Here is a 22,411-nt window from a genome sequence, read left to right on the forward strand (position 1 = left end):
ATAGCACCAGACTTGAACAAAAAGGCTAGGTGAAAGTACCAAGGCCCAGGCACTGAGTTCAAACTCCAGTACTAGTGCACATGCATGCACATACCCAAAAGGTGAACATTAGTCAGAAAATACAACCCCATGCTCTAATGACTAGAGTCAGGCGTTCAAGCTGGTTTACAAGGTTAGTTAATGAGCTGGCAGCCAGCTTTGCACCGCATGAGAAAAAACCAAGGCGCAAAGCAGGCAGCTGTAGAAATACCATGACGCTTTCTCAGTGTGGCCCCAGACATCCTAAAGCCAAGCGATTCAGGAGGAAGTGATGAGGGCACACGGGAGAGAAAGATGTGCAGCCCTGTTTCTCAAACCACAGGGTTCTGATCCCATGGGGATTACAGGAACTGGAGCCAAGCTGCCAGATGCCCCCATCCAGGGACTCCACAGCCCCTGGGAACTGGCAGAAGGTCCACAAAGCCCCTTTCTCTTAGTCATAACAAGAACTAATTGTGCGCAACTGCTCACAATAGTTCAGATCCATCGCCTGACAAAGCCTGTGCACCCTGCAAAGATGGCTACTCGCATTTCCCAGCTGAGGACACTGGGGCTCAGCGAGGGTCCAGAGCTCAGCTATGGCCACACCGCAAGTGGAGATGTATGGAACTTCAGTCTCTTGGTCCTCAACAAATCCTAGTGAATTCCTTGCTTCATCATTTAACAATTATTGTACTGACCACGCAGCATCCACTTTCACACATACTGTGCTTTGACCATGCCCTTTCTCCTATCCCGACCCCCTTCCCAGGCATTAATTTCCCTCTTCTACTTTCCAGTCATTCCAAACTCCATTTCTCTTTCCTTTTCTAAACTCTGATAGGAACTTTGCTCTTTTTCCTTACTTCATACAAATTCACCGTACTCTTTCCTTTCTCCCTTGCCATAGCCTCCCCTGTAGCCCAGAAAGGGGAAAGAAGAGCAGAGACTGACAACATTTGGCTGTCCAGGACCAGCAGCACAGATGCCAAATGAGAAACAGAAGATGGTGACAAGTTTCTTTCTTTTTCCTTTCATTCCTCTTCATTTTTGTGTGTGCTGGTACTAGGGCTGGACTCAGGGGCTCATGCATTCACTTGGCTTTGCCTTTTTGACTCAATGCTGGTGCTCTACCACTTGAGCCACAGCTCCATTTCTGGTGTTTGGGTGGCTAACTGAAGGCAAGTCTCACAGACTTTCCTGCCTAGGATGGCTTTGAACCTTGATGCTAAGATTTCAGCCTCTTGAGTAGCAAGAGTTACAGGTGTGAACTACTGATGCTTGCTTGGCATCAAATGGTTTCTTAGATATCCTTATTTTCATCCTATATATATGATGCTTTTTTTTACATGAATCTTCTGTTAATTTTAATACCTCTAGGATTCCCACAGTATTATGAAACACGTGAGTGTGTGAACAGCACTGTGTCTTGTCTACAGATACTGGAAAAAGTCAGCAAGGCTTGGGTTAGCTCCTTCACAACATTAACACCATTTATCTCCCCCCACCCTCCTTTCTTGCAGTAACATACAAGAGATTTTTTTTAAATGGCCAATACTTACTGTTCAGAAGCTCACTTTAATATAATATCAGCTTTCCGCCTCATAGCCTCTGGCAGGACTTCCTTTTCATAGATCACAATGTTGGGCACAGGGCCAGGAGATGGTGAGGTTGACTCACAGGCCACTGCAGCTTAGAAGAAGTCAGAATAATAAAAAGGAAGGCAGATCTGACGTCACTGGCAAGGGAAATTTTGTGTGTGTGTGTGTGTGTGTGTGTGTTGTGTTAAGTGAACTAATTACAGCTAACTCTGAGCAACATGAAAGAAGAAAGAACTCGCTGAGCGAAGCCAAGCCCAAGGGGGAAAACATCCACATATAAAATCAAACTACTCCATTAAGAGCTTGCAAATATTTTGAACTTGAACATTAATTGGTTATTTATCCTAAGGTCAAAGAAAAACAAAACAGAAAACACCAGAAACTGTTCAAGCAAACATTTTTTGTTCACCAGGGTGAAAGAGCAAGCACTTTCTTATGATAAAGTAATGAGAACACACACACACACACACATATACACACAATTGACTTTTAGAATGGTTCTGTTGGGAGCTACATATCCACAGTAAAAAGCACCCCTTTATTAAACCACTGCAATGGAAAACAGCAAGAATAGGGAAAATTTCAAGATAAGCTCAACTTTTAAGTCCACTTGTTGAAAACCAAATGTGGCTACAATTATTATTAGGCTTGGGACTGTTGAAACCTCCCAAGTTAAAAGCAAAGCAACACTACCTTCAGCCATAGCAGGATTACTCTTTTATTAGTAGAGGGTCGGGATTAGTGGAAATGTCTATCTAATGAATGCAGCTACTATATTTGAGCACATGCCTGAATGAGCTGCTTGTTGATTGAAACCTATCTATTTATAAGCACTTCTGCATGCTGTGAACAATCCTTCTGTATTTCCATGGCACAGCACAGCCCCCGCCATCTGAATCAATGCCTCTGCCATCTCACTATAGGACCCCTTGAACAAACAGGCAGAGAAAGCAAGTGTGTTGTACCCACGTAACAAGTTTTATTCCTCACTCTTGGCCAGTAGAGTTACCTTATCTAAACAGCAATTTAGATTGATGCAGATGTTATAAAATCAAAATGGGGGAAGAAGGGAAACACTTTCCCTCAGACTCACCCACCCACGGTTTTAGCTTAATAAATCTATTAGCATAAACTGGAGAAATGGTCACAAATAAAATTCAGCTAGGCAGACTCTGATGATGTCAGAATCTCTTAACCAGTCTGGAAAAGTAGATGGGACTATACACACCTGTTATGGCTACAATGACAGCACCTCCAATAGCAACCAGTATAACAGAAAGAATAGCCTTGGGACACAACTAAACTTTGCTTTCAACGTGTGGGGTTCGCTTAACTACATCACTGGAGGTAGGACCATACCCTGCCTTCCTACATAAGCCTCACAGTCCATTCTGGATTCCGAGTCTCTCCTCCCTCCCCACCCATCAGTACACATGGCTCTGCTTTTAAGATGTGGTGGCTATCTCAGCTTCCAGAGGCTTGGTTGGGTGCTGAGAAGGATCTCTTCTTCCACCCGAGTTTGTTTCTACTCCTCTGCACTCAGGACCTCATTTATTATGCTAAGTCTTTAGGGGAAAAGGTTGACAAGCAATTTAATGGTTTTGTTTGTTTTTTGCTTGGTCATGGAGCTTGAACTCTGGGCCTGGGTGCTGTCCCTGGGCTCTTCAGCTCAAGGCGAGCGCTCTACCACTTGAGCCCCAGCGCCACTTCTAGTGTTCTGGTGGCTAATTGGAGATGAGTCTCATGGACGGGCTAGGAAGGTGGCTCAGTGGTAGAGCGCTTGCCTTGCATGCCCGAGGCCCTGGGTTCAATTCCTCAGCACCATATAAGCAAAAAGAAAAAAGCTGGAAATGGCACTGTGGCTCAAGTGGTAAGAGTGCTCGCCTTGAGCTGAAGAGCTGAGGGACAGCGCCCAGGCCCAGAGTTCAGGCCCCATGACCGGACCCAAAAAAAAAAGTCTCACAGACTTTCCTGCCTGGGCTGGCTTTCAACTGGAATCCTCAGATCTCAGCCTCCTGAGTAGTTAGGATTACTGGCATGAGCCACCAGTGTCCAGCAGAAATGAATGATTTTTAAGAGTTGTAAATAATCCTTACAAATAACTGGTCATCATCAAACTGAGATCTTACAAAAGATCTTCTACTGAGCTTTATGAATGATGGCAGGCAAACTGTCCAAGTATTCTATTATTAGAAAGGGAAGATAAATCAACTGGCAATTGGAAGCATCACCATAATGAGCAGAAAAAATGTGGGTTTAGGCAGTCTTTGAATCCTATCTATTTCTCTTTCTAGAGTTTGTAAACCAGAATAGCAATTCCTGAAACAACTTAACAACTTATTTTTCTCATTCATACTGTGGGAATACAACAAACACAGAGGATCACTTATTTTCTATTTTTCTAGTTGACAAAGCAAAAGTGTAAGTCTGGAAACAAATATATTAGTGTTAGACAACCAAAGTTGAAACTTAAAAATACATTTGGAAAGCCAGGTGCTAGTGTCTCACACCTATAATCCTAGCTCCTCAGGTGAGGGTCAGGTTGAAGCCAGCCCAGGCCGTAAAGTCTGTAAGATTCTTATCTCCATTAAACTACTCAGAAAAAGCCAGAAGTAGAGTTGTGTGTCAAGTGGTAGAGTGCTAGTCTTTGAGTATAAAGAGGCTCAGGAATAGTGCCCAGACCCTGAGTTCAAGCCCCAGGACAGACAAAAAAGAAATAAGTAAATTAAAAAATGCAAGCCTTCAACCATAATCGATCTAAGTCCCTATAGTAACTGATACAGACACACAATGCTAACTTGGAAGCTGACTGACATAGATCAGGGAGAGGAGGAACATGGCGGAAGGCCCTATTGGCACCAAATCCTTTTGTAGATAAGGAAGTCAGGAGCTAAGTAGTACATATGAAAGGTTTACAGGCAACAGAGGTAAGATTTTGATAAACAACAACAAAAACCTCTGAACTTTTCCTCCCACATATTTTCTGCAATTTTCAATACTCATATAAAATTATTAAATATAATAGGGCTAGCCTGGCGCCGGTGGCTCACACCTGTAATCCTAGCTACTCAGGAGGCTAAGATCTGAGGATCTCAGTTCAAAGCCGGCCCAAGCAGAAAAGTCCATGAGACTCTTATCTCCCATTAACCACCAGAAAACTGGAAGTAGTGCAGTGACTCAAGTGGTGGAGTGCTAGCCTTCCTTGAGCTGAAGAGCCGAGTTCAAGCTCCACAACTGACCAAAAAAAAAAAAAAAAAGGTCTATGCCCCCCCCCCCCCCCCGCCATCCCAGGGTCGCACGCCACACCATGGCCTCTAACTTACAATCCATCATCCTTAGCCTCCTAACTAGGCTCAGGCTTGCACCCAGCCTGCCCTCCCAGCTCTTGGTTTATGTGTTGTTGTTTTTTAAGATACCAAATAACCCACTTTTGCAAAAACCACCGAAGGGAGATATGGCACCTCCTGTAGACTTTGATCTAACACAGCAAGGAGAACAGAACAAAAAGAAGATTACACTTTGGTGACTTGGTTTTCGACCTTTCCAATCATAGCTGCCTTTCTATCTAGCACCCTAAAAGATCGAGAACCAGAGCCTTACACTTGATTTCTAAAATCCTTTCCTTTTTACTATTTCCTTTCTAACTATTTTCTACTGGGGTTCACAGCTCAGTATGATAAGAAGGTAATCTTAAATCCTTGCTGTACTGATTCATTCAGCCATTCACCAATCCAGCAGCCAGTGGCCACATATTCCTCAGTGGCTTCCATGAAAGACTTAGATGGACTCTAAGTGTTAGCTGCAACTACCTCAGTTTACTGGGCTTCTCACAAGGATGGTCTCTTCTCTAAGAGAAACTGTTCAGCTGTGTGTTCTTCTAAGCCTGATTAACAGGCTTCTTTCCTGATTGACAGGAAAGATAAGCAGGTGGTTAGGAAAAGAGTCTTTAGCTTTGATAAACATTCACAAGCAAAATTCATTAATGAAGGGAAATTTTAAAGGCTTCTTAAATGTTCAGAGTACTTTATGGATTATGAAATGTTAAATTTCCAAAGACAGTTTAAAGTCACAAAGCAAAGAGTAGGAATTATTCACATCTAACAAAGAAGGGGAAGGGGGAATCAAGTGATTTATGCATTAGGCCCCAAATTCAGCAACTCAAGCCAGAAACTTAAGAATTTCCTTACTACAACTTTTATATGAAGATTATTAAGCTCAGCTGCAGCCTTCAGTATTTGTTTCCATAGACTTTACTAAGAAAGCATTTTACTTTGGCATTTTTGTAATATGGCACCCTTTATAGCTGTCTTCATCCCTAATAAACCTTACTAAACAACATCTTTAGAACTGGCAGGACGTATCCTTAGGAGGTGACTGCCAGGTTACTAGTGGCTAATGGATGGCTTCTAGTCTGGGTTATGTCACTTCTTTTCTTGTGTTTTCTTGAGTTAGAAGTTAAACCATGCTCAAACTTCCAATTTAGCCAAGCCAGTATCTTCCTGACACAAACACAAAATCTAGAGAAGTACAAATGTTTCAATTGCCAACTTCCCTCTTTTATCACTCTTGGATGATAGGGCAGCCAATCTATGATTTTACAAACTTGTAGTATGTGGCTGTTGTTTTTTTCCTGTTTAGACTGTTTTTCCAAAGAATGACACAATTCATGTTAGGCTGAGAGAGAAAGAACCCTACACTAAAAGAGAACTGTAATTTTTTTTTTTTTTTACTCTTTGGGCTGAAATAACTAAAAAATACCATAAATATGGAATATAACCATATCTGGGCAAAATAAAAAATAGGGACATTTTTATTTAATGTATTTTAGACAATACAAACAGGAACATCACAAAAACAAGAATGTTAGGCATAACACAAATTTGTTTTAAGAACAAGTATTTTGTGTTTCGATATACAGGCATGAGAGATACTAGAGGAGTTTAAAGCCCCTTTTCCAGAACCTTCTCCGGCATGGTCAATACTGATTCCGAAACTGGTTGCTCAGGTCTTGGAGCTTTAGTACCAAGGTGTCCACAGCTGCTACATCATCCACTAACTCCCCGGAGATCTCTCCACTTGCCACATCTGTAAAGTTTTGCTGCAGCACACAAAACAAAGCATGACTGTCAAGACAATGAAAACTTCTTCCACATACAGTACAGTGCAGAATTAAAATCCTTTGCATAACAACACATAGAATGGCAGTATCTTTTTTAGACATGTAACAGTTATAATAAATAATGAATCAAAACAACAAGTGTCAACTTAGAAATCCAAGAGCTCTGTCTTCAAAGCAGCTGCCTTAAATATTGGTTATTCATTTCCGTGTTATGCAATGGCTTGGGATGACCAACATTATCAATCCAACTGAAGATCTACTTACTGCCTATGGGAGCAAAACAAATGTAGTTTATATTCAAATTCATAAAAATCATGTCCTTGTGCTACTTAAAAATTAATTTTCAGGGCTGGAATGTGGCTTAGTGGTAGAGTTCTTGTGTAGCAGGCAAGAAGCCCTGGGTTTGATTCCTTAGTACCACATAAACAGAAAAAGCTGTAAGGGATGCTGTGGCTAAAGTGGTAGAGTGCTAGCCTTGAGCAAAACAAGCTCAGGGACAATGCCCAGACCCTGAGTTCAAGCCCCAGGACTGGCAAAAAAAAAAAAAAAAAAAATTTCACATAGACCCCAGCGACCACAAAGATTATCAAAATATTATCAAAGCAAATGAATCCAGAAAAATAGAATAAAAATAAATGTGTGCTCTTCTAGAAAAGGAATTACCTTGGGAGCTTTATTACAATATAATTCCATACTTCCAGAGCTGGACACTTTGGAATGCCTCTCTAAGAGCCGAAGGAGGGACCCACAAAATCAGCTTCATTCTCTTGTTTGTTCTTCCCCCACGGTACAACCCCTGTTGTCACTGTATTTGATGTCAGTGCCCTGCATCTTGTATACACATTTTTCTAGTTTGGGGAGGGAAGAGGAAATAACAAAGCGCTGAAATAAGGACACAGATTGACCCATTCTAACAATGAGATGTATAAAACACTATGTTGAAAACGAACTTTACAACTTGGGGGAGGGAGGGAGGAGTTGGGGAGATGGAGAGGGAAGGGATGGTAGGAGAAAAACAAAGGAGGAGGTAACAATGCTGGATAGGAAATGTACTCATTACCTTACTCATGTAACTGTAACCCCTCTGTACAGTATTTTTTACAATAAAAACATAAAAAATAAAAAAAAATAGAGGTTTTTTCCTTTAAAAAATAAGCTTCAACATTTTGTGACCATGTTTTGTGTTGGATGGGGAGGTGGAAGAGAAGGAACTGCCTGTGTTTCACTGTGTTTATGTGCACATGTGCATGCACATGTAGACATGTATGTATGTGTATTATGTGAGTGTACATATATATGTTTTAACCAGAAACATACCTTATTTGGCTTATTGTGAATAAATCATATTCATCAGACTTAACTAAACCATCTATAAAGTATTTCATAATGGAATGGATGGAAGAGCTACTACAATGTAATTAGCAGAGAAAATAACTTAGACTCAGCACTCTTTTAGGGGGGTGGAGGCAGACAATCCTAGGGTTTGAACTCAGGGCCTATTGATTGGTAGGCAGGTGCTCTTCTCTGTTGTGATTGTTGTTGTTGTTGTATTTTTAGATAGGGTCTTACGTCCTGCCCAGGTACTCTGATCCGTGTATTTTAGGCTCCCTGTTATAGAGGGGATGACAGGTGTGCACCGTCATACTCAGTTTTTTCTACTGAGGTGAAGTTCCATTGACTCTTCTGCCTGGGCTGGCCTAAAGTCCAAATCCCCCCAATCTGTCTTCCATTTAGCTCAGGTTGGTATATACTTGCCACTGCATGCAGCCATGGTTGAGAAGCTATGCATCTCATCAGCCTTGCTATAGGCTGGCCTCAAGCTACAATTCTTCCATTCTCGGCCTCAGTAGGCAGGATTATAGGGATGAGCCATTGGTTCCCAGCTTCATACAGCACTTTTTTTTTTTTTTAAAGAATTATAGTATGGGGCTGGGATGTAGCTCAGTGGCAAAGCACTTGCCTAGCAAGTGCAACGTCCTGGGTTCGATCCCCAGTACCAAAAAAAAAAAAGACAAAAAAAATACAGTTAAAAAAATTATAGTATGTACAAACCACTATAACCTAAACCACTTTTTTATGAGGTAAGGAAAAGCAGAGAGGAACTGGAGCTTAAAAGAATTAACAATCAAAAAAAAAAAAAGAATTAACAATTAGCTAGGTATGAGGTAAAATCTGTGTGGGCCTCCACCCAGAAGCTCTATACAGTGAAAAGGTGCTAAAGGCCTAGGAGTTATTCTGTCTTGTGAGAGTGGACTGAATGACTTGTACAGTCTATGTAAAATTTACTAGCACTTTGCAAGTTAGGTGTGCATGTATATAGAAGTTATTTCTTATTTATATCCTAGGAGTCCTAGCAGTTTATTTCCACAAAGACCTGCCGCAGGCTATTTAATCCAGCTATTTCAATTCATTTTCACTTTGTTTTTATTTGTATTTTGAGACAGGTTCCAGTATACAGCCTAGGCTGGTCTGAAAATTGCAAACCACCTGCCTCAGCCTCTCAAATGCTAAAATTTACAGGCACGTGCCACCTCTCCTGGCTTTGTTTTTTAAAATAGGACTTTTTTTTTAATGCAATCCAATTTTAAAAAGAGAAAAGGCATATGATGTACAAAACCAAAGATTTCCAAATATTATAAGCAAAAAGGTGCTTTAAAAAGGAGTTAGGAGGCAATCCTTCCCATTTTGGGGGATGATCCAGTTGGAAACTAATGATAACAAAATTTATGTTCTCACTGTTATACATCCTCATTTTCACAATATGGGAGAGTATGTAGCACCATTTAAGTCAAACAGGTAAAAGTTTATGTAAAAGTAGTAATTTAGAGCAAGAAGCTTGCAGGGAGATGAGGACACAAATACACAATGAAGCATGGGCTGTGATCTCATCAGAAGTAGGGAACTTACCATCTAATTTAGGGAAGAGAGTTACAGAATAATTGCTTCCTTGACTTTGAGAATGTTCTTTGAGTTCCTTTTTCTTGGTAGTATTGGGGGACTGCACTCAGAGCCTTACCCACACTTGCAAGGCAGGCACTATACCATGTGAGCTGTGCCCCCAGTCCTCTTGCAGGTTTCTGAGGTTGTGTGGTCAAGCTGAGAGGAAATGCAGCTCAGCACAAAAGCATGGGATGTTCACAGATTATCTACAGAGATAAAAACCAAGCCCTAATCTGAAAAGATCAAGCAATATTAGTTCTCATTCTGGAAAGTTTTGAAGTAAAAAAGTATCCAAGAAGTGGCATCCAAGTGCCATGGACTTGCTTTCTAGAATAAATCAACATCACCTTGCAACCCAAGAGATTCTAGAAGTACTAAATTGTATGCGAAGGTAGATTCCTTTCATGTTTTCTTCTAGCAGTAGAATGAAAACCCACTTGTACATTAGAATCATGTAGAAAACTTATTTTTCAGCCTCCACTGCAGACTGGAACCTTTATCACAGACACAACCCAAAAATCCAGTTTTCAAAAACATGTGCCTGATCATATGATCATGGCACATGTCTATCATCCAAGCTACTGAGGGCTGAGGTTTGAGGCCAGCCAGGGCAAAACACAGAGTCTGTCTCAAAAACAAGGTAGGAGGAGGGTGCATACCTATAGTCCCAGCTACATGGGAAATCGAAGTAAGGTGATAATGATATGAAGCCAGAACCAAGCAACATTAGTTCAATATTCTACCTGAAAAAGGACAGGAGGCATGGCCCCAGTGGGAGAGTGTTTGTCTAGCAAATGTAAGGACCTAAATTCATTCCCAGGTACTACAAAACAAAACAAAAGCTCTGGGGGATTCTTAGGCATCCCCAGCCCACTGGTGCCGTGTTGTTCCGTGGACTAATATTTAAGTTGTCACATAGGAGTCAGTCATCTACCTTAACAGTTTTTTGGGTCAAATCTATATAGTGACAATATCTAAACCAATTATTTGCCTTACACAGAAGGCTCCCCAGTCTCCCCCCCCCCCCCCCCCCAAAGGAAACATCCTACTGTAAATCAAAACCAAGCAATCAGAGTCAGGAAACTGGAGGTCTGTGGTGCTGGCCATACTTTTCTGCTAGGCACTAAAACGTGAAGGTCAAAGCATATCCAAGTGAATATATGTCACGCTATGGGGAAGTGCTACAGAATGGCCATGCATTGCTTATAGACAAAATTAAAGGCTGGAATATAAACCTTATTTTCAAAGAGTCGTAAGTTACTTCCCTTTTGGGCAGTGTAGCCATGGCACCAGTAATTTCCTCCTAGATACAACCAGCCACCTGGCAGCTAGCCGGTGGCTAAATTCTGACAGAGGCCTAAAATTCTCCATGATGTAAAGGAAGGTTAGTTAGAAGGCCGAAAGCAGAGGCCAGTGACCCTCTTTTATGCAGCACACCACAATCACAGCGCGCCTAATCAATTCTCACTCATCTCACCTTTGCTTTGGATAACAAGCCGCGCAAGTGGAGTCGGACTGAAGACAGCATCTGCACAACTTCCTGGGGGCTTGATTTGTTTTCACTGCATTTTATAGCCACTGCAAGATAAATGGGAAATACATCCATCAAGAAATTTTTCTTCCCTTTTTCCCTTTCTTTCTTTGGTGTGTGACGTTGGGGATTGAGCCCAGGGTCTTGTCATGGCAGGAAAGACCTGGTCCATGGGGCTATACCCCCAGTCTCACTTTTATCATTCTTGATGGAGAGAGGTTTAGTGCTGAGGAGAATGTGAGGGAAACGAGTTGTGATGACTTACAGATTACCAGCAAGAGATTCAACACACACACACACACACACACACACACACATGCACGCATGCACACACACACACACATGCACGCATGCACACACCCCACTAATGAAATTTAGTAAGGAGACAAACACTGTTACTGAAAACAAGGCACCACACAGCACGAGCACAGTGCAACACGGCAGTGCTTCACAGTGTGGTGCTTCCCAGCACTGCGTCCCAGATGGGGTTCCCCACTGTACCCTAGCCTGAGGAGGTCCCATCCAGATCTGCAGAGTTCAAAGTCCGGTGCATCTTCATTCTCCATGATTACAGCACACTCAGGAAAAACTGACACCAGCCATCCCCTGAGCCACACTTGGCATCAGCAGGAGAATAGGAGGGTTGGAGGGGGGGTCCTGGTGACAGGTGGGGAGAACCCCAGCCCTCTCTGCCTCCAGCCTTCCAAGGAGCTTACTTCCTTAAAAATTTGCAATTAGGAAGCGGTGCACTCCTGTCTGGCTTCATAAGAACAAAGAGTTTTGTACAAACATATGCTTGATATTGTTCCACTAATCTCTTCTCATTTTTATTCCCTGAAATTATGCTCTCTAAATTCAAATAGACCAATAACCAGATCCTACTTTAAACTTACTAAAGAGGGCAAGGATTAGAGCCGACTTTATATATCATATACCACAGATGGACTCCTTTCTTTAATTGCTAATTCTAATCAATTGATAGAGGCTGCTGGTGCCAGGTAAAATACGGTTGTTGTTATTTATAATAATATCTTCCATGAGCAGCAATAAACTAGGTTTGATGTTCTTTTTTTTTTTTTTTCTATTTTCAGTCATGGAGCTTGAACTCTGGGCCTGGGCGCTGTCCCTGAGTTCTTCAGCTCAAGGTGAGTGCTCTACCACTTGAGCCATAGCGCCACTTCCAGTTTTTTGGTGCTTAATTAGAGATAGGAGTCTCAAAGACTTTCTTGCCTGGGCTGGCCTTGAACTACGATCCTCAGATCTCAGCCTCCTGAGTAAGCTAGGACTACAGCCATGGCACCCAGCTTGATGTTCCTATTTTGAACAACAGACTTGGGCAGTTTTCAGCGGGTGGCTGGAAGGATACGGGTTAACAGGCACCAGTAGCCCCACTGTCAGAGGGTGAGGAGCACCATGTCTGTTCCTACCTCAGAGGGAAGCTATAACTACCACAGCTGCCTAATACCTAGAAGCTATCAGTAACAGCCACTTTCTTTAACCCTTTATTTTCATTCTGAGAAAAACAATAGAGCAAGAAAAACAAACATATACTCTGTTAGTTCCCTTCCTCAATCCTATTTCCAAAAGGCATTATTAAAAATAGCCATAAAGCCAGGTGCCCATGGCTCAAGCCTGTAATCCTAGCTACTCAGGGAGGCTGAGATCTAAGGATCACAGTTCAAAGCCAGCCTGGGCAGAAAAGTTTGTGAGACTCTTATCTCCAACAAACCACTAGAAAACTGGAAGTGGCACTGTGGCTCAAGCAGTAGAGTGCTCGCCTTGAGCTGAAGAGCACAGGGACAGCCCCCAGGCCCAGAGTTCAATCCCCACAACCAACAAAAAACAAAACCCATGAAAACAGCAATAACCTGGGCCCAGGTGCTCATGCCTATAATTAATTCTAGCTCCTCAAGATACTGCAATCTGACGATTGTGGTTCAAAGCCAGCCTGGCTGCGAAGTCCCTAAGACTCTTACCTCCAATTAACTTCCAAAAAAAAAAAAAAAGCCAGAAGTGTGGCTCAAGTGGTAGAGTGCTATCCATGACCAAAAAAAAGCTCAGGGAGATTGCATCCAGGTCTTGAGTTCAAGCCCCAAAAGAGAGAGGGGAGGGATGAGAGGAAGAGGAAGAGAGAGAAAGAAAGAAAGAAAGAGACAGAGAGACAGAGAGAGAAGAGAAAGGAGAGGGAGTGAGACAGAGACAGAGACAGAGAGAGAAGGAGGGGGGGAGAAGGAGAGAGGTGAAAAGGGAGAGGGAGAAGGAGAGGGATCCTGCTGTTTCAAATTAATAGAAAATCCAAGACAGCAGTGCTTCCTCCCTACAAACAGCAGTTAGAAGACATAACTATTACTTTAAAAGTTCCAGGATGGCAGAGAACAAAGGAACTCTTGCCCACTTTTTCTCAGAAAACACCCTCATCCTGCAGACAATGGGAATAAAGCACACAGCAACCGCAGTTACAGACCAGTCTCAAATTCTGTGTGGAGACTGCAATGGCTTCTGGAGCTTGCTGAGCTGCACAAGGACTGTTACATAGCAACTCTGCCAGGAACAAGGACTTTAGAATGTTCTAGTTCCTTTTCGGAATTGAGGAGTGGAGGAACAGTGTGAAGGAGAAGGACAGAAAGGAGAACAGAATAACAAATTCAGTTTATTATTTGACTGCTGCTGTCTAAATGCAATAAAGACAAGGTTAGCAAGTAAAGCTAAACATCCATCCAAGTATGCTTAAAATGCAGAAGCACCAACACGTTCATCAGTTACAGTCCAAGGAGACCTTCAAAGAACAGACACTTATTTTTAGTAAAGTACGGTCCTGAAACAAACAAGCAAACACAGTGCCAACAACAGTTTAAAACCAAGATGTAAAGGCAAGATTTTTCCTGGAATTATTTCTCTACCCTGCTTATTTATAGTTGGCAAGTTTAATCCCAGCACTTGAGCACAGAAAACATCTTGGCTTTGACTGTACAGAGCCAGAGGCTCACAGAAATGTTTAGAGTGGGCAAGCTAAAGGAGATAAGATGAATTCTCCAACATAAATCCACCCTCCTAATTATGTACATAACATACCTAAGTGTGGATTTTTCTAAGCATATCCACAAAGGACGGATCCCCCTCGGAGGCCCCTCTCCTAAGACCGGCCAAAGCCCCAGAGATCCCGGCCATCCCGCAAACATCCTTCTACAGTACCAGCCATTCCCTCCAGCTTTCCACGTGGAATGTCAGCCACACAGAGGTCGGCACTCCTACCTTATCTGCTAACACTAGGTGGTCCAGAAAATTGGACACTTACAACCTTTAGGTCAAAGAAATAAAAAAACCTTACAATAGAATTATTAACTACGAAATCCATTTTGAAACCGTCTAAATGTTCTATGACTTTTTTTATAGGCAAGCTAAACTTTATCCACCTTCTTCTTCACCTTTTCCCTTTTAGTTTGAAGTCCTTATCATAAGGTTTGGATCCTCTACTTTAGAAGAAATGGCATAAAACTGTGCTAAGTCAGTGGAACACACTGGCTGCACTAGTCATGGATGAAAGTGAATTATGCAACTTGTCAGTGGAGAAGGGAGGGAGGGAATGGGGGAACAGATGACACTATGTGAAAGGAAGTATATTTAATATTTGATGTATGTGCAACTAACCCCACTGTATATCACCTTTAAGCAATAAAGTAAATTTTTTAAAATGTTGAAATGATTCATTTATTCTTCCTGACACCATGAGTAGTGGTTATCCCCATTTTGCCTACAACTAAACTAAGTCTCAGAAAGTCAAGTAACTGACTCAGTCACCTACTCTCTTTCCCTGTTCTTTGGTGACTCCCATGTGCTGTCACTACCAGTGCCAGGAAGAAGTTAGAAGGACTGCAGGATAGGTTCACAGAACTGAATTCTCACAGAAACACACATGCATTTTTTTCATTAAGGCAAATAATTAAAAGCAGTCTTTCCCTGGACTGTATTTACTCAATAAGCAAATATTTTCCCTTCAAATTATTCCCTCCAAATTTCCCATTTCTTCCCGTTCCCCAGCCTCCCACCTCTTTCTTTCTTTTGCCTGTATTGGAGCTTGAACCCAAGGCCTGCAACTCTCACTTAGCTTTTTCTGCTCAAGGCTGGAGCCCACACCTCCACTTCCAGCGTTTTGCTGGAACTGGAGATTAAGAGTCTCTAGCATTTATGTACCTGGATTATCTCTGAACCATGTTCCTAAAATCTCAGCCTCTGAATACTAAAATTATAGGCATGTGCCACAGGTTTCCGGCTTACATTGTACATTTCTTTTACATACATCATAGCTCTCTGGATATACTATGTACTCCAAAAGTTTACAAATTTTTTAATTTTTTTTTCAGGCCTGGGGATTAGATGTAGGACTATATCCTCAGCCCATGAACAAGGAAGTTAAGGAAAAGTCAGAATTTCCTTATCACTGTATCTCTAACACAGACTGTGTAAACAAACGTTTTTTACACTTGTATTTCATATCTCTAGAAAGTTTCTAATTCCTCTCATTTATTCAAACAGTATGTAAGCCATTATCCGGTTTCTTCTTATTGGTCCAATTATATTATTGTTCTAATTGAAATAAAAATCTTCTCTGAATTAAATGCAACAATTTTAACATGATGGAGAAACCTAAAATTGTCATGCAGCTTTATTTTTTGACTGTCACTCTAGTATATTAGTAACAAATGCAATAAAATATGCCATGGATATCAGATTACCATGTGCAAGTCCTAAGGCTCTTTGAACAACTTCCTTAAATGATGTAATATCTTTCTCCCAACAACTGGACTGTGTATCACACTTGTAGGCCTTTGAGAGATACTGGAATGCCTAAGAAAAGAAGAAGAACATTCAGAACAGTAAGTACAATTCACATTTCAAACTCTGTTGCGTAGAAGTCATGTGAAACTAATTCCAACTTGAAAAACATCACCTGTGGTATACAGCACAATCTCTACGATTCTCATCAAAGAAGAGATACAGATGCATATCTAGTAATAGCAATTGCAAGATATTTTCCTACACCTAGAAAAATAGAAAGGCCAGGCTTGGAAATCTATAAGAAGTATTCAGATTTCCTCAACATTTGTAGCCACTATCTTAAGAGAGAGTTATTGGAGAAATTATGAGCTGATGAAAACTATGGAATTGCTAGTAGGTGTGTTTAAAACACTCTTCCACATTACTTAGGAATTCTTGGAGGAGAAGCTATAGATCATCAAGCGTTAGTTCCTTGTGCGCAGTGAGTACATAATTCAAGAGAAACAGAAAGACAGAAAGAAGGAATTATGCGTGTGTGCGTGCGTGCGTGCGTGTGATGTGTGTTCTCTGGGCTGACAAGGCCATGGTAGAAACCAGCTGTGCGAGCTGAGGGAGGAGAGGAGGGCTTGGAATCCCATAGATTAGCTGTACCGTGGCGAATTTCAAACCCATGCAAGGAGTCTATTTGATTTGTTGTGGATTTTTTGGAAGAGAAACACAAAACCAGTATTCCAACCTTGGAAACTCTGGGAGCTCCTTTAGGTCTAAAGATAAGAAGGGAATGGTACAACTGGAATAGAGCTGGTGTTTCTACTGCCCTTCCGAGAAAGGGGCAGGGCAACCTCTGTAAAGCCTTACATGTTTAGACTTTGAAAGTTCTGCTTCAGTTGCCTTATCTAAGCCCTTAACTTTTCCTTGTGGTAGTAATGTCTCAGATGTAAACTCTTTCTGTCCTTGTACCAAGACTGCCTTGGTTCTTTAGCAATGGGCCTGCAGCAGTGGGGAGAAAAAAAACAAGAGCCAGCTGGTCGCTGTAGATACAGTAAGGATGAGACCCTTGATAGGAAACAACTAAATCAGGGAAACCCACGAAAAGTCTTAGCCTGCCCACAACTCAAAGACTCTGAACCAAAATTGAAAGTTGAATTTGAGCCCATGAATTCTACCTTTCACAGTAGTAAACTCTTCCTCCTTTTATTAAAAAACAAAACAAAACAAAAGAGAATCGCCTGCCTGTGAACTGAGCCCCAGACAATGGCGCAGGAGTCTGGGAGCTGGCCTCACCTTCTCATTCTCCTCAGGCTTTTCACTCTGTCCATTTCCATACGCTTGGGCGTATAGCCTCCAGATTTCTCCGTCGTTGGTCACCCTTGAAGTTACTCTGCCAAGTAGCTCCTGCAGCTTTCCCTTGAGGCCAGTAGCAACATCTCCACTTCGATCAGTCATTCCATTAACCACTGCCCTGACCAGAATTTTAAGGACCTTAAAATGTAAGGAAAGAGTTGGTAAGATAGAAAACCAAGTAACAGTCCATGCTCATCATCAATGATAATGACATGAATGACCCTGTGAAATCTGTCTGGGTATCACTGGTACAAGTCTTAAAAACAAAACAAACGACTACCAGAGTCGCCAACTAACGTGGTACACTGACCACCTCTCTGAAAGCCCTGTCTTGAGCCCTGTCTCCAGCTCTCCTCTCTTTCCATTTGACACATCCTTTCTGAGGCCCCGCCCCGCCCACACTAGTAACTTCAACTGCACCACCACAGGCTACTCTTGTGGTTTCTCTGTAGCTTCAGCAAGGTTTCTGCCTACAGCACGGGAGAGAGTGCAACAGGGATCTCACATCCCTCTCCCTCCTGCAGTCTCTAGATAAACCCACCTTCATGGTTCCCAGAGCCAGTATTCTGAGCATCAATCTCAACGCTCTTTTCTCCCACTTTTGTTACATCTGATTCAACTTGACATTCCTTATAGTCCTACCTTCCCTAGTCTTCATGAACTTTCACCTGCATTGCTGTGACAGAATCTAACTCTGCTTAAAGAGCTCCCACCTTTTCCTAATTATTAAATGACAAACTGCTCGTGCAAGGTCTTTCTTTTCCTTCTGACTATCCCCAGGTCAGCTTTCCATTTAGTAACTGATTGGCTAGCTTGCTCTCATATTCTATTCTAGCTGCTCTGAATGTTGGTGGATGGATTAGATTAAATCAAAAGATGATAAAACCAGCAGGTTATACTGTTATGGTAAGACACATCTGTGCACCTCAAGCACATCTGAGAAGGTGGAACAAGCGCTCCCTTCATCTTCCTCTCCTTTGGTGAGGACAGTACTCTATGACATTTTGTCCGTGAACCAGGGAACTTGTCAGAAATGCAGAATTCCAGAAGAGAGGTATTGGATCCCATCCTGGGGAAATGGGATTCTACATTTCTAACAAGTTCCAGGTGAAGGCTAATGTTGATAGCCTACAGAACTTGGAATAGCAAGGTCCCAGGAGACACATTTCAACATCCTGGATCACCAGTGTCTATCATAGTGCTTGCACATAGCACCAAGTAAACACTTGTCCCCGAAAAAAGGCTGAGCAGAATATTCTCTTTCAAGTGTTAAGAGACATGCAACCAAGGTGACACTTTCCTCCTCTGGAACAATCTAGGTCTTTCTCCTCTAGAACATTCTTTTTTTATGTGTATGGGGGAGAAGAGGGGAAAAGAATTACTAGGGATAGAATCCAGGGCCTTGTGTATATTATTGATCTACATCTCAGCTACAAGACCATTCTGATTCATGCCTGAGACATAGTTGAAGAATTGAGTCTCTCCCAGAACAAACACTTTGAGGAATGGTAAGGTCAGACTCACAGATCTGAATATACATAGTACTCATCTCTGCTTCCTCTTCCTTGTTAGAATAATGTAAATTGTCTCGGCCTGTAAATTCACATTATAATTCCATGTGCATAATTTTATGTTTAAAAGTAGCAAAATTCTTATTACAATAAGCTCATTTGTGGTTTTACAACTAAAAGTAGAAAAATTCCTATTACAACAAGCTCATTTGTGGTTTTAAATCTAAAAGTAAGCATGCAGACGCAACAGTAGGGCTGTGTGCTACTTGTTTCCAGTGATCATTCTGTAAGGACTTTGAGGATTAGCACACTCTGAAAGGGTGTAAGCCACCAGGAAATGTAATACACTAGATTAGGAAACTACTTCCCTGCTTTCTGGATCTTACAGCCCAATATGCCATCCCCTTACTCCAGTCTCCCTGGGGAAATAATGGGGGGAGAGAAAGCGTGTGGTCTTCTTACAACTAAAAATGGAAGGCTACAGGCTACAATCACAGGCATTTGAGAGGGAGGAAGAAGATGTTGCTGTTGTTGGCAGCAGTGGTGGTAGCGCGAGCGCACGTATGCTGAGGGAGTAGATGAAGGGCACACAGGGAAAGGAGTCTGTGCTGGGAGAGCCAAGGACAGCGGGCACTAGAAGGAAGGACAGGTATAGAACGGCCTCTATCCATTCACATATGGATACTACAAGAATAGAGGTGAGTAGAAGGATAAACTCTGTCTGCATGTTTGATGGCCAGTTTAAAAAAGCTGGCTTTAGCACTTAGGAGAGTTCTTTATTGGAGAAAAGACCACAAAAGTGATTCATGGGCATGGAAGATGTCACCCAGAGACATGTTGGTTAAGAATAAGGCTGAGGAGTCTTAGGGAACACATTTGAGAGGAGGGCAATGAACATAATCTACTCCGGAGGCTAAAAGGGAGTAACCAGAAAAGTGGGGGAAAATGATGTCATAGAAACCAAGAAAGGAGACATTCATATGGAGATTCTATCTAAAAAAGATTAGGACTAGTAAATTCTGCTGCATCTGGCAATTACAGGCTTATTAACTGTATCTAGGACTGCGGCCAGTACAAGCATGACAGGAGAGATCTTAATTTCAAACAAGGAGTTTACAAAGACAGAGAAACACATGAAAAACAAGCAATTATTAACATTATGAAAAACAAAGAGCGAAAACAAAAATAAATCTGGACATGACAGCACACACCTGGAATTCTAGTCCTCTGCAGGCTGAGGCAGGAGAATAAGGAGTTTGAGGTCAGCCTGGGCTATAAAGTGAGACTCTTCACACACACACACACACACACACACACGCACGCACGCACGCACGCACACACACTCACAAAACAAAAACCTCTCACTAACCACAGTATTCTATAATACTGACTTTGAGTATCATAATGATAACAGAGACTATTCCTGTAAAGAAATCTTTAATGTAAATATATTAGGAAGATAAGAAAGAGAAGGAGTAAAAGTGCTGGCATAAGAGTCCTAAGTTATCATTATGATAAGCCAACAGGTAATGCCTAATTCTGGCTTAAAAAAAAAACACTAATGGGGCTGGGAAGGTGGCTCAGTGGTAGAGCGCTTGCCTTGCATGCCTGAGGCCCTGGGTTTGATTCCCCAGCACCACATAAACAAACAAACAAAAAAAAGCCGGAAGTGGCACTGTGGCTCAAGTGGTAGAGCGCTAGCCTTGAGCTGAAGAGCTGAGGGACAGCGCCCAGGCCCAGAGTTCAGGCCCCACGACCGGAACCAAAAAAACGCCCCCAAAACCACTAATGGTACATAGCTGTTAATATAAATTTGCAAGTGTGCAACTAGCAAGAGAGAAGCAATTTCTTCACACTGGAGAGAAGGATCTTGAGTAGAGAAGAGATCACTATATTTTGTAATTAGCTTTTCATTTCTGTTCAGCTTATAAAACCACATACCTATGTTGTTTTAATAAAATAAAAACAAAAACAGAGAAAAGCTAAAACAAGTACATACAAAGATCAGAAAAAAGTAAACAAAAATGATGGTGTCTACTGTCATTATTTTTCAATAAAACTAATTCAAAAATTTGTTTATGCAATTAAAAAAACACTATGAACTGCAGAAAATAAATTTATGCAAATATATAAACTAATGAAGCTAAAATGCAATTTTATAAAGTGGTTTAAATGGTAACATAGTTATTTTAAAAGCCACTAGAGTAATTTTATAATTTACTAGCTAATAGCACCATTTTCATAATCAATTCTGACTATCCAGGCTAACTACAAAAAGCAACAAATTACAAAATATATCTAACTTTGCTTAACTAGACATTCATAGCTTAAAAGGAACAAGAACGTTATAATAAAATTTCCTTGGTTAAATGAATCATTAAGTACCATTCCCCTGGGGCAGTTTACAAATATATCAACATTCTTCTTTTTTTATTTAAAACATGTAAAGTCTTTAATCCACTAGTATGAGTATATTATCATAATTATTTAAACCATCAGCAACTAGCCAAAAGTAGCCATTTATTAAATATTAAATAAAGTGATTATAGAGTAGAATACTGAAGGTTAAGATTATGGAGGAAGAATAATTCTTAGGAAGGTAGGAACAATAGGAACGGGTTGCTCAAATGAAATAAGAAGAAGGGCAATTTTAAACCTAAAATATTAAATGTGTGTCATCTATTGAACATCAAGTATACAGGAACAGCTAAATCTGGAACAAATGGAACCACCAGGTAATGTAGTACACCATGAGCATGGGAAATCTGGAGATTATATATACGTGTATATACATGCACATATATACATATACACATACATATATGCCATTGACTTTCAACATTTCATTGTTTTTTTGCTAAATATTGTTTCAACCAAAAAGACATATTTTTGTTTTGTGAGTTTTTAGTTGAAAACTTCTCTAAGACATTAAAAATAACACAAAATAAAAAGAGAAAATAAAATTCCCAATGGTACATAGGCTAAGTATAAGCCTATTAACATTAGACTGAATTTAAATAATTTTATCTTGCCTTTTCCCCTTTATTAGTATATATTAATTGTATAAAATAATGTATTTCATGAATACAAAACTGTGAATATATCAAAAGTTATTGAATTTTGTGCTTTAAAGAATGTATTTCATTATAGCATTTTCATACATGTTTCTAATGTAATTTAGTAAAATTTCTTCCATTACTCTTATTTGTCTTCCCTTCCCACCTTTTTCAGTTAGCACTGTTACAGAAATGTTCACATATGCATTTTTCATATACTTTTTAAATATATTGCTTTAATAGAGACAAAATATTTTACTGGGCAGAGTGCTCATGCCTGTAATCCTAGCTATTCAGGAGGTTGAGATCTGAGGATAGAAGTTTGAAGCCAGCCAAGGCAGGGAAATCTGTGAGGCTCTTATCTGCAATTAACCACCAAAAAGCCAGAAGTGGCGCTGTGACTCAAGTGGTAGAGAAATAGCATTGAGCAAAGAAGCTCAGGGACAGAATCCAGGTCCTGAGTTCAAGCCCAGGCCACAGACACACACACACACACACACACACACACACACACA

The 22,411-nt window shown here is 41.1% G+C and overlaps 1 protein-coding gene across 1 annotated transcript in view; it reads right to left on the minus strand.

Moving 5' to 3' along the window:
• Positions 1-6,406: 6,406 nt before the first annotated feature.
• Ttc27 (tetratricopeptide repeat domain 27) overlaps positions 6,407-22,411 on the minus strand; it is a 133,994-nt gene continuing 117,989 nt past the window's right edge. Inside the window, exons 16-19 of the mRNA XM_013013524.1 lie at positions 17,270-17,467; positions 15,943-16,054; positions 11,156-11,256; positions 6,407-6,717 (exon numbers count right to left, since the gene is read on the minus strand). Of these exons, the coding sequence (XP_012868978.1) occupies positions 6,595-6,717; positions 11,156-11,256; positions 15,943-16,054; positions 17,270-17,467 (534 nt within the window). The 3' untranslated portion in view covers positions 6,407-6,594. The remainder of the gene's footprint in view (positions 6,718-11,155; positions 11,257-15,942; positions 16,055-17,269; positions 17,468-22,411) is intronic.

The sequence above is a fragment of the Dipodomys ordii genome, unplaced genomic scaffold, assembly GCF_000151885.1.
Source record: "Dipodomys ordii isolate 6190 unplaced genomic scaffold, Dord_2.0 Scaffold20, whole genome shotgun sequence".
NCBI lineage: Eukaryota > Metazoa > Chordata > Mammalia > Rodentia > Heteromyidae > Dipodomys > Dipodomys ordii.